At 38.0% G+C, this 12,962-nt stretch overlaps 2 protein-coding genes across 2 annotated transcripts in view; both read left to right on the top strand.

The window, feature by feature from the left end:
• The window catches only part of LOC120570377 (CD209 antigen-like protein A), a 30,039-nt gene extending 26,484 nt beyond the window's left edge, over window positions 1-3,555 (top strand). Inside the window, exons 5-7 of the mRNA XM_039818689.1 lie at window positions 311-453; window positions 613-716; window positions 2,951-3,555. Of these exons, the coding sequence (XP_039674623.1) occupies window positions 311-453; window positions 613-716; window positions 2,951-3,104 (401 nt within the window). The 3' untranslated portion in view covers window positions 3,105-3,555. The remainder of the gene's footprint in view (window positions 1-310; window positions 454-612; window positions 717-2,950) is intronic.
• Window positions 3,556-7,665: 4,110 nt separating this feature from the next.
• LOC120570371 (CD209 antigen-like protein E) lies at window positions 7,666-12,580 on the top strand. The gene is made up of 7 exons (XM_039818682.1): window positions 7,666-7,814; window positions 7,908-8,003; window positions 10,267-10,368; window positions 10,670-10,807; window positions 11,571-11,713; window positions 11,866-11,975; window positions 12,150-12,580. Exons 1-7 carry the CDS (start codon window positions 7,745-7,747, stop codon window positions 12,295-12,297), a joined length of 807 nt encoding a protein of 268 aa, XP_039674616.1. The 5' UTR covers window positions 7,666-7,744; the 3' UTR covers window positions 12,298-12,580.
• The last annotated feature ends 382 nt before the right edge of the window (window positions 12,581-12,962 follow it).

The following is a 12,962-nucleotide window of genomic DNA, read 5'->3' as shown; positions in this document are numbered from 1 at the left end:
AGACTAGTTTTTAGAAAGACTTTTTCAGACGTGCTGCGGTACTTGTGAAACAGTGATTCTCTGCAATTGCAAATGTAAATAAATACTCAAAGACCAAACTTTTGTTTAATTCTCAAAACGTCTTTTTTTCCTTTTCTTCTTGTATCATTGATATTTATCAAAACCCTGCTGCTGACAAGAAAAACTTCCACCACAAAGGTTCAATTAACCAAATGAGCACCATCATTAAAAAGATTGACATCAACAGAACTAGATAACACATTGACATGAGTCTTGTTGATCTGTAATGTATCTTGTTTGTATCTTACAGAGAAAACGTGTCCAGCAGGATGGAGTATGTTCAGTTCTTCCTGTTATCTCCTCTCTGCTGAGTCTGGATCCTGGGAGAAAGGCAGACAAGACTGCAGAGACAGAGGAGCAGATCTGGTGGTGATAGAAAGCTCTCAAGAGCAGGTACAGTCCATGATAGGATACAGGATTTACTTATTTTTTTCTAGGTAATATTTAATAATGATGATTAGGTTAAAGTTAAGTTTTGTGTGGAGATACATACTTATAAACTGTACACATATTGTGGTTAAAACTAAAATATAATATAATTATGTTGAACAGACGTTTATCTCTGGGATCATAAACAGAGGTACTTGGATTGGTCTGACTGACAAAGATGAGGAGGGGACCTGGATATGGGTAGATGGAACTCCACTGACTCTGAAGTAAGGCTTCACTTTGATTTAATATAGGCATTAACTTATAAACTGTCATTTCATATCACAGTGCTGAAAATTATTTGATTTGAATTTCCAGCAGACATTTCTCGCAAGCATAGATGCAGTGCATGCATAAATATATCGATTGATTTATCATAGATAATAAAATATGACCCAACCCAAACTGTTCCTTCTGATGCTGAACGTTTCACTGTTCTGAATTGCAGTTTAAAGATAATAAAGAATAACTAAAAGAAGATATTTACTAATAACACAGTTGTGGTAGTATTTTTCCATGTATTGCAACATTATTTAGTCAACCCACAATTTAAGCTTTGAGTATCAAACACATCCCCTGTAGAAGGGGGTGTAAAGTGTTTAGCTTGGTACTTCACAGAGAGCTGAGGCTGCAGTCTGCTTCAGTTTGTGCAGCGTGCAGTTTACTTCAATTGTGACTGTCATTATCTGCATGGATAAATTACCACTAGAGGAGAGTGACAAAGTATGTGTTTTGTCAGTAGGATGAAACATGGAGCTTTAGAACCTAACTGGTGTGAAAGCGTGATAGCGTCTTATTTGTCTGAGTCACTGTTTTGTTCGGCACTCCCTTTCTTCATCTACTCTCGAGCTTGTTTGACGCACCGCTCTCTTAGCCAACTTTGATCACTGTGTGTTTAATAACAGTAAGCGATACTTACTTTATAATATACCTTTAAAGCTGCAATAATGTTTTTTTTTGGCTACTTTAGAATCCTCTGAAATGTACTTGTTTAAAGGGTAACTACCGTTTTTTTCATCCTATTTTCCTATGTTTTTGTGGGTAAGTAACTGATAGGAACAACAATCTCTGAAATTGGTCCAGTATTAAGCGTGAACACTGTAACCAGCAGCCACAGACCAGGCTGCAATGTAACCCTATGGGGCAAATGTTCAGCATCAGTTTGGTCCACTTAAAGTGCTGTTTTTGCCACTGACAGGCTCAGATTAATATTCTAAGTGTCTGATAACATTATATAAAGGATCCCTACAGAGATAGGGCTTTTTAAAACCTCTTTGAGAACTTTCTGTTTAACCAGAAACAGCTCTGAGGTCGCTTGCGATAAACCCACCAGACTCCATTTAAAAAAACAATACTTTTAGTATAAAGCCAATATATTTTAACATGTAAATTGGTAAACTATTTGTTTATTTCAACCAAAACTAGAGTTGTCATAGTTGGTAAAGTGGGAGGACCTCCCAAAACGTCTTTTTAATAGTTTTATTTTGTTTCTGTCGACTTTGAATGAATTGTATTTTACGATGCTAAAATTATTGTTTATTTACATGGTGGGTTTGGCGAACGGATGTTTTTATGTTTAAACGTACAATATGTAACTTTATGCCGCTAGGGGTCTCTCAACCAAAACAATGGATTGTAAACAGACTTTTGATGACGTTGGGAAGTTGCGTGGAATTATGGGAGGTGTAGTTTTATTGTTAAACACCATCGCTGGTTAGAATGCATCTGTTCACGGATGCATTTAGTTTATTCTCATTGTCTCTCTCAGTTGGAGGCTGCGCAGTAACACTCAGCCATCACCAGAAAAGTGCTTCTAATATCCTTCACTGGTCTCCATCCAGAGCAACGGGATCTATTGGTCCATTATATACTGTCTATGAGTATTACGGAGTATTTTTTTCTGTGACACTGTACGATTCACAATTACTCTCGAACGTATTATCTGGGTGCCAGAGTTTTGACAGAAGTTACGAGTAACTAAAGGGTGAAAGGTTATATGACGCCACTGACAGGCGACAAAAGGAAACAACCCGTGCCTGAAAATAAAACAGATTTCTCTGAGTTTGACATTTGGTGGAAACATTTGGGATAGTGTAACTACACAACTAAAAAAAATATATAACATAGGTATGGTCGTTTTTTAGACATTTTAATGCAGAAATGTTACATATTGTACCTTTAAAAAAAGGACCGTACTCATTAACAGAAAGGTCAACCTCCTTAGAAATCCTTTCCATAATGTTGTCAGACACTTAGAATATTAATCTGAGCCTGTCAGTGGCAAAACCAGCACTTTTGTGAAGGTTACATTGTAGCTTGTTTCGCAGCTGCCGACTGCAGAGATCTCGCTTAATACTGGACCAATGTCAAAGATTGTTTTTTCCATCGGTCACTTAGACACAAACACATAATAGGGTCCAGGTTGAAAAAAAACGGTAGTTACCCTTTAATAACCTCCTAGGTACTGGGCAGGGCCGCCTGATAATGGTGGTGGAGATCCACAGTGGGGTGAAGAGGACTGTGCACACATTGTGGCTGGCATGGACACTGGAGCAAACTGGAATGATCGGAGGTGTGATAACTCTCTGCAATGGATCTGTGAAAAAATGGCTTAGCATTTAAAACATTTGTAAATAATTTTAAATGTAACCTACGATTATGCAAATTACATTTTAATAGCGTTATTGCATGTGTGATAAATGGAGACAGAGAAAGAGAGAGAGAGAGCGTCTACATCAACATGTAAAGGTTTGGTGGTCAAGAATCGAGATCTCTGTGATTTATAAAATAGATTCTTGCTGGGAAACTTTATTGTGGGACTCTGGAATTGTTAGCATATAGGCCTATCTGTATACAAGTATATGTATATATTTGTACGGAGCCCCCCTGGGGTCAGCTGAGACACAAAAACTAAACCGTGCGCACAGAATAAAAATCTTTTCCGTCAGTTTCTTTAACTGTTCGTGCTCTTGGTTTTATAAACTGTTCTCTGTCTCTACAAGCAGCCGGCGGTGAGACGGCAGTAAGACGAGTGCTTAGGGACAGTCTACAAACTACAGAGAGAGATGCAACAAAAATATGTATTATGATTAAATAAGGTAGTGTCTCCAAACTTACCTCAATTATAACTTGTCTCCTGCTAGTTGTACTACAGCACTTAATTTTAAAAATGAAGCATATTCATAATTTTGGTAAGTATGATTTGCCAAAAAAATGAATATATGTCATCATTACAGAGAGTCATATCTCCAAAACTACTCAGCACTTACTACAGCACTTACCTTTCAAAAATAAGCATAATATAATTTTTAGGGAATGTAATGGAAAATTTTCAATACAAAATTATGCATATGCCGATTTTTAAAAAGTAACAAGTTAGAGACACCACTCTTTTTAATTATTAAAATATTAAATGTTTCTGGGCCAATGTTATTTCTCAAGGTTGGAGGACGGCTCATTTTGATGAAAATTAGTTTGTAGCTCGTTGTTAACCTTACTACATGTCAGGATCCGGCTGAGACTGCTTGCCTTTGTGCCACTCTTGTGGCCTTTTTGTATATTTTGTTATCTGTGCTTGTTGCTGTGTTCTGTTGTTACCTGTCTGTCAGCTGTCTTTGTCTCCGCCCTTCCCCTTATATGGTCTGCACTTCCTCTCTTGTTAGTTTCCCTCCAGTTCTGTTCTCACCTGTTCCCAATTGTCTTGTTAGTTTCCCTCCGTTTCCACTCTCACCTGTTGCTCTTTACTGTCTTGTCCAATCCCCTGTCTTTCTGTTTATTGGTCTGTGTATTTCTACACCCCTGTGTTCCTTTGTCTCTTGTCGGTTCGTATCTTTCTCTGTTTGTCCTGTTCATCAGGGGTCCGTTCCAGGTAGGAGGTTTAACAAACTCTGAGTCTAACCCTGATGTCTGAGTTGATTTACCCTGAGATGGGAAACTCTGAGTTTTCGGTTCCAGGACAGCTGATATGAGTTGGTTCAATCAACTCGGAGTATGTTCACTCAGGGTTACGCGCGTGCACAAAAGGCAGTATGAATGGAGCCATGATTCTACGATTCACCATGGTAACAACCACAAACAAACGGGTCGGCGGAAATACTCATGCGCACAAACAGCGAAGTTTGAACATGTGTTTCGTTAAAAAGCAAGACAGCGGCTGCTGCTGCAAAAAAAAGAGAATTGGTGTGGGAAAGAAAATTGTTGCTTTCGAGTCAATGCGTAGCTACACATTCACAGTGTATTAATTTCATATTTAGTCACAGTTAACTTATAATATTACTGGTGAAAACTGGAATTGTATTAGGCCTACACCTATAATTTCATTTAGGTGCAATCCTGCGGGCGAAAAAGTAAACTATACTAATCCCATTCTGAGGCTGCAGCACCATGATCATTAACAGAACTATAATGTATAATGATGTATTTCTTTTTAATGGCTCTACTGTTCAGGGAACACTACAAAAAGTTTAAAAACGTTTCAGAGCGAGTCACACTTTTCTGATTGCTCTGCATACAGTGGCTTAGCCTAGCTACTATTAGCCTACAGTATGATCCGCTACAATGTTGTTAAGTTAAAAACTGCTGTTTGCAAAAACTGTCACGATACAAAGAATCTGCTGGGATGTTAAAGCCTGTCCACGCGGTTGATGTTAGTGATATGAGGACGGATAAGGTATCTACATATCTAATGGACTGTGATAAAAATACCTCTCAAATCGGTTATATGGAAATGAAAATACATCTATAGTCGGGACTCATACCGACGTAAACTCTCTGTGAATTAATACAGCTTTTTCATCAATGGGATTCGTGGCGCAAAGGACGTGACATGTTTGAGAAAAAAACGTTTTATAATCTGCCAAATATAAACCAATACGTTTTTTATTCATGCAGATAAAACTGCATTAATATGCGCCTGATACAGACTGAATGAATGAATGGGAAATGAGTTTCTCCTCCTTCTCAGTGGGAGGAGACTGAGAGAAACTCGAGGTTTCTTGAAGAAAACCTGCTCCCGACCAGGTTAGGTTCACAGACTCAGTTACCATAGTAACTGACTCCGAGGTTAAGTTACCTCTCTTTCTGGAACGGAAAACCCAGAGTTTCCCTCATCTCAGGGTTAACCAACTCAGAGTTTTCACTAAACCTGCTTTCTGGAACGGGCCTCTGTAGTTATGCTTTTGTAGTTGTTGTGACACAATAAAGTGTTTGTTCTGCACTCCTGATTGGAAGAGTCTTGCATTTGGGTCCACCTTCTGAAACTGTGACACTACATGAGGAAAGATGCATCGTTTGTGATTTAATAACATTTGATTACAGAGTAATTGATCCCAGAAGTTGGAATCTGGGAATATCTTTCTAACTTTGCTCACGTTTATAAAACCGAGGGAACCGATTTTTAATTTTAATTTTTTTTTTATTTATTTATTTTTTCAGCTGACCCCCGGGGGGCTCCGTACATTTGTTAATGAAATATACAATAAACAAAGCTACACATTATACTGAATAGATACTATAACAAAGTTTGACCCTGAATTGCACTTGTTAGGATAATAAAGTTGACTTACGCTGTTTCCTCCAACTGTTTCTTCCACATTGTGTATTTTAATTCAGAGAACTTGCTGGATAGACATTTACTCTCACATTCACTGCTTTGGGTTAATCAGTCACCAATGCACCTGACTAGTATGAACCCTTCCTTAAATTTCCCTGTAATGACATTAAAGTCCATTAAAGAGAACTTTATAACCCATCATTTATACAGTATGCTATATACAGTACAGGCCAAAAGTTTGGACACACCTTCTCATTCAATGTGTTTCTTTATTTTCATGACTATTTACATTGTAGATTCTCACTGAAGGCATCAAAACTATGAATGAACACATATGGAATTATGTGCTTAACAAAAAAGTGTGAAATAACTGAAAACATGTCTTATATTTTAGATTCCTCAAAGTAGCCACCCTTTGCTTTTTTTTGATAACTCTGCAAACCCTTGGTGTTCTCTCAATGAGCTTCATGAGGTAGTCACCTGAAATGGTTTTCACTTCACAGGTGTGCTTTGTCAGGGTTAATTAGTGGAATTTTTCCGCTTATTAATAAAAAAGCAAAGGGTGGCTGCTTTGAAGACTCTAAAATATAAGACATGTTTTTAGTTATTTCACACTTTTTTAAGTACATAATTCCACATGTGTTCATTCATAGTTTTGATGCCTTCAGTGAGAATCTACAATGTAAATAGTCATGAAAATAAAAAGGAAACTCATTGAATGAGGTGTGTCCAAACTTTTGGCCTGTACTGTATATTGTATAAAGTCTGTACTTGATCAATTAATGAAGTATTAAATTGCTCTCAAACAGTTCCTGTTTTTAGACAATTGCCTTCAAGAATGTTTATCATGTTACTTCCTCAAAAGTTAAACTTCAGAGAAACTATTGAAAAACCAACAAGACTCGGTTTAGTCATTTACATGTAGTGCAGTCTGTGCTGCAACACTGATGTTTGCCACAAAGGCCAATTACACAAATCACAAATTTGCCTCAATGGGCTTTACAATCTGTACAGCATACATGACACACGCTGGCTTTAGACCCTCAATTAAGAATTGGTAAAAACTCCCCCAAAAAATGTTTATGGGGAAAAAATGGAAGAGACCTGAGGAAGAAGAACAGCAGCAACCCCTGGTGCTGGAAAATAAAGCCAACGCACACGTGCCAAAAAGTGCAAGGCTGGCTCCAAAAGCTAGTAAGTAAAATGTCCATTTTTACAGCAGAATGAAACATGTTTACAGCCTGGTGGATGCCATTACATGAGCTTCATTCGGGGGCTCTATAGTAAGAGTGATATTCAGCAAGGAGTTTGCATTGTGTCACTTCCCTTTTAAAAATGTAGCACAGTAATGTTTACTCAGACAGTGTTTTAACTGACCTATTCTTACTTTTACTTGAATATAATATTCTAGTAATGTTTCCACCTGTAAAAATACTCTCATGTCTTTGTTATCTGTAGGTGGATAGATAGATAGATAGATAGATAGATAGATTTGTGTTTGTCTGATAACAATGAGAGGAGGAGAGGATTGTCAAAGAAACTTCTTTTACCACCTCTGAAACTTCCTCTGAGACTTCCTCAGAGCGTGAGACACTGTCAACATGAAACCAACAACAATACTATAAATACTTAGACCTCTTACATGTGGTGCAGTCTGTGCTGCAGCGCTGACCCTTCAGGGAATAGTTGGCCACCTTATGAGTGATGGATAACATCTATGCCAATGTTGACTATGACAAGTCTGTTGACCCAACACATTCGACAAATCAGACGGGTAAGAATGTTCAGTCAGTCAGAGAGGTTGACACATTAATCTGTATATTATCTGATTACTGTTGTATGATTAAATGCTCTTCTCTGTGTTTAGGTCCCAGGAGCTCAGAGAGGAGATTTCATGGAGTTTTCTGTCTGGGGCTGCTGACTATTTTCCTGCTGGCTGGGCTCATCAGCCTCGGTGTCCACTGTGAGTCTAAATCACATTCAGATGTTAAAGTTAGGTCGAACCCATTCTACTCTGAAAAAATTACGTTTTCCCTAGATCAGGGGTCTTCAATGTTTAAGCCAAGGACCCCTTATCTCAGAGATTATAAAGTTAAGTTACATATTTAACTGGGCCTACAATAAAAGCGTAAAGCCTTTATAGTACATAGAAAACTAAGCTATAAAAATTGTTGGCATGATACACCTATATACATAAGTTTTTTTTATAGGATGAACTGTATCTGTGGATGGTTACCTTAGTGACTACCTAACCTACAGTATAGGCCAGTAAGCCTATCATCAATGTTGTTGTTTTTTCTCACAAATAGGCTGATTTATATTTGCTAATAATTTGTTGGATCCATGTTAAGACATTTTAATTTTCGAAACAGTGTGCACAACTGGAGCCACATGTGCAAAACTTTAACCAGAGTGTGTGTCGTCACAGCAGCAGTTCTCGTGAACCAAACCCTAGTTCATTTTTCATTGCTTGAACACAGTTTTCAAAAGTCTACACACTTATCCTATGGGTTTAACCATGCCCTGCACCACATTGCGAATTTACAGCACTTTGTTCAAATGCTATCACACTGCTGTCAAGCCACATATGCAAAACAGAATGAATTTCAGCCTGGTCCACCTAAAACACTGCTTGCAATTTTAGCTGAAAGCCTAAGTATGTGTCTTGTTTAAGACTCATTAGTGAACACAGTTTATTTATGTAGAAAAAGCTCAGAAAGACCTTTTTGGAAATAAGGAAACACAAAGTAAGAATGAAACAGTTATACAGTGTACCGTTCGAGAGAAACAGTGAACAAGTAAAAGAGCAAAGATACCAATATGTCCAGGTAAGATGTCTGAGGTTATATAATACAGCTATAAAAATGTAAAAAAAGAAAGAAACAAAAAACACTAGCTTTACTACAGTAAAACTGTGCACATTACAGTTTTTCTTGATTGCGTTGATCTTCTTAAAGAAACTGGGATCCACTCGGTTTTCGTCATCACAGCAGAGCAGAAGACACCTCTTGCAAATGTGTTAACCCTTTCTCATTGGATTGACACATTTTCCCCACCCTTTTGCAGAACAGTTAAAGCGCCCATATTATACTCATTTTCAGGTTCATAATTGTATTTTAAGGTTGTACCAGAATAGGTTTACATGGTTTAATTTTCAAAAAACACCATATTTTTGTTGTACTGCACAGCTCTCTCTCACTGCTGTAGATTCTCTTTTCACCTGGTTTCTGTTTTAGCTACAGAGTGAGACCTCTTTTCTTCTACTTCTTCTTCTGTACTATCTTTGATTGCACTCGCACATGCTCAGTAGCTCAGATGTAGATCATGTCAGCTAGCTAGCTCCATAGAAGTAAAAGACAGGCTGTTTCTCCAACTTCAGTCACTTACAAGGCAGGATTAGCTGGGAGACTTCTAAATGAGGGAGCACATGTAAGTAGTTCTTTTGTAGATTATGGTGAACTTGTGTGTGTTGTAGCAGTGCTTTGCTATTGAGAACAAGGTACCATGCTAGTGTTAGCATTAGCGTTAGCATGCTAACGCTAACGCTACGAGCTAACAGTTGCGGTTAGCCAGCTCGTTTCGGCCTGTGTGTTAACTGTTTTGAAAAATGTGGAGTTTGAGTTGACTGCTGCATCAAAACAATCAATAAAAACTGTAAGAAAGTAATAAAGGTGGAAGCAATACAAACATCACATTCAATTCACATACAAAATAAAAATATATGTATTGAAGGACTGCTTATTTTCATTCCTTATTGTTTACATAAAACAGGTTATGTTATAAAAAGTGAAGGATTTTTTTTCTCTTTAAAGAAAGTATTGATTGGTGTGAAGTCATTCAAATTATTCAGTATTCTGTATTGGCGTTTGATGCTAGTGTTTTTAATCTGTGTGTGTTCTGATTGACAGTGTGTGTTGTCTTGATGAGGATTGTTCAAAATGTTTCAGTGCACTGAGCCTGTTTTGAGATGTGTGTGTGTGTGTGTGTGTGAAGATTTGTGTTGTTTGGAGCTGATGTGAACCGTTTACCTCAGGTGACTGTTGGCAATGCAGACTGTGGTAAGAGTTTTGCACATGTAGCTTCAGTTGTGACCAGTTTCGTTTAGCAATTGGAAAAAAAACTGTAACAGCAGCAGTATAATGTGTTAGTGATAAAACTGTAGTAAAAAAAGACTTGAATGCAGAAGGTCTTTTGTGGTTCTGAGAAATGTCTTGTGGTAATTTCAGACCATGTGTCATTACGTGGATCAGCTGCAGATCTCTCCTCTATCAAAGCCAACCTGACTGAGCGTCTCCAGGCCAGTGATGACTTGGACAGGCTTAAACGGAGTGAGTGTTTCCGTCTGGTATTTAGATTTACTTGCCGTAACATTTTTACCCAGTCACCCTACATTGTGTTGAGATCTGTGATTTTGGTAGGGTTTGCTCGAGATGAGGAAAATAGGCTCACGCCCCTTGACATGTCATAGGTTGGTTAGAATGATTATCTTTCACTATCATGGGGCAAAAAAAGGATATCAAGTTGTGTGAAATAAATTAGACATGACATGAATGCAGAAGGTGTTTTGTGTTTCTGAGAAATGTCTCTTGATTATTTCCAACCATGTGACATTACGTGGATCCACTGCAGAGCTCTCCTCTATCAAAGCCAACCTGACTGAGCGTCTCCAGGCCAGTGATAACAAGTCTTCTTCCCTGACTGAAGAGAGAGACCGGCTGAACTCCAGCCTCACTGAAATGACTAAAGAGTTGGACCGGCTTAAACAGAGTGAGTGCTTGCATCTGGTATTTAGATTTACCTGCCGTAACATTTTTACTCAGTCACCTTGCATTGTGATGAGATCTGTGATTTTGGTAGGGCTGCATGATTTGAGGAAAATAGGCTCACGCCCTTTGACATGTCATAGGTTGCTTAGTATGATTATCTTTCACTATCGTGGCGCAAAAAAAGGATATCGAGTTTTGTGAAATAAATTAGACATGACATGAATGCAGAAGGTGTTTTGTGTTTCTGAGAAATGTCTCTTGATTATTTCCATGTGACATTACGTGGATCAGCTGCCAACCTGACTCCAGGCCAGTGAGAACAAGCTGTCCTCCGTGTCTGAAGAGTAACATTTTTATTCAGTCCCCCTGCATTGTGATGAGATCTTCTTAGTATCTTCTTTATGATTTAGTAGCAAATTTCAGTCCAAAATTTGAAATTTTATGAACCAAATGTAAATTTATGGAAACAATACATGATTATAGACCCTGGCAAAATTGTGTCCTCTTTCCCTGCATGTCGCTACATTGCTACATTATATTCTCCTAAGTGACAATTCCCTCTTGTCTGTGCTTGATTGATCATTACTAGATAATATATATATATATAATCAATTTGGTCCAAAACCAGGCAAGTCTCAAACCATCTGATAAGGTTAAATTAACTAAATGAGCACCATCATTAAAAAAGTTGACTTCTACAGAACTACATAACACATTGACATTAGTCTTGTTGATCTGTAATGTATCTTGTTTGTATTTTACAGAGAAAATGTGTCCAGCAGGATGGAGGATGTTCAGTTCTTCCTTTTATCTCCTCTCTGCTGAGAAAGGTTCCTGGGAGAAAGGCAGACAAGACTGCAGAGAGAGAGGAGCAGATCTAGTGGTGATAGAAAGCTCTGAAGAGCAGGTACAGTCCATGATAGTATACAGGATTTACTTATTTTCTTCTAGGTAATATTTAATAATGATGATTAGATTAAAGTTAAGTTTTGTGTGGAGATAAATACTTTTAAACTGCTCACAGTTAAAACTAAAATGTGATGTGGATTTCTTTTACAGACGTTTCTCTCTGAATTCATCAAAAAAGATACTCTGTATTGGATTGGTCTGACTGACAGAGATGAGGAGGGGACCTGGAAATGGGTAGATGGAACGCCACTGACTCTGAAGTAAGGCTTCACTTTGATTTAATATAGACATTAACTTATAGAATTCCCTCAAAGCTGAATTTTTACTGCTGACACTTAATGCCCCAGTCATCAACCTGGAGAGCATTATGTGACACAGAGGAACTGTGTTCATGTCAGAGATTTGCAGTATTATGATTCTCTTTAATTTGTTAGGAACTGGAGGACAGAGCAGCCTGATAATGGCCTTGGAGATCCACAGTGGGGCGAAGAGGACTGTGCACATATTGGACCTTACACCGCTGAGTGGAATGACATGTCATGTGAAAAAGTTATGTACTGGATCTGTGAGAAAAAAGCTTAACATTGGTGTATGTTTTGAGATCATACATTTGATAATGCTTTTTACAGTGTAAGCTATGATCTCCGTCATGATGAGATGATGTGCATGTGTGCTTGTGTGTCAATAGGGTATCAGTGAACACAAAATACTGGGACTAATATGTATATATAAAATGCCTGATTAATCTATATATAATATAATCTGCAATGTAAACAATTCCTCTTCAGTCTAGTGTGTGTCACCCGGGTGTACATGAGAACTGTTGTTTGCAATCAATAAATAATCCTTTAAAATCAGAGACAAAGACTGGTGTGCATGAGGCTTTATAGTAAGAGTGATATTCATCATACAAAGAGTTTGCATGTTTGTTTTACTTCCTTTAAAATATTTTAAAGCTGTAACATTTACTCAGAGTGCGTTTTTAACTGACCTAATTACTTTTACTTGAATACAATATTCTGGTAATGTTTCCACCTGTTTAAATACAAATCTCATGTCTTCATCACAGACCACAGCAACCCTCGTCTCACATTGTCAGACCTATCTCCACAGCGCTGCGGAGGAAGGACTGGACCCTCCACACATACACAGTTAACACCATACAGTACACATTAGGGGTGGTATGGTTCATGAAAAAACATCTGAACTGTACGGTTCGCTTGTCTCGGTTCGGAGCGTGTGTGCGT

Source organism: Perca fluviatilis, chromosome 12 (genome assembly GCF_010015445.1).
Source record: "Perca fluviatilis chromosome 12, GENO_Pfluv_1.0, whole genome shotgun sequence".
NCBI classification, from domain to species: Eukaryota; Metazoa; Chordata; class Actinopteri; order Perciformes; family Percidae; genus Perca; species Perca fluviatilis.
This window is presented reverse-complemented; position numbering and strand designations above follow the sequence as displayed.

Excerpts from the sequence above, each read along its gene's own strand:
- LOC120570371 (XM_039818682.1), top strand. The coding sequence starts at position 7,745 with ATGGATAACATCTATGCCAATGTTGACTATGACAAGTCTGTTGACCCA. Across the intron at positions 8,004-10,266 it reads CATCAGCCTCGGTGTCCACT|ACCATGTGTCATTACGTGGA; the intron begins GTGAGTCTAAAT and ends TGGTAATTTCAG. Across the intron at positions 10,369-10,669 it reads CTTGGACAGGCTTAAACGGA|AGCTCTCCTCTATCAAAGCC; the intron begins GTGAGTGTTTCC and ends GATCCACTGCAG.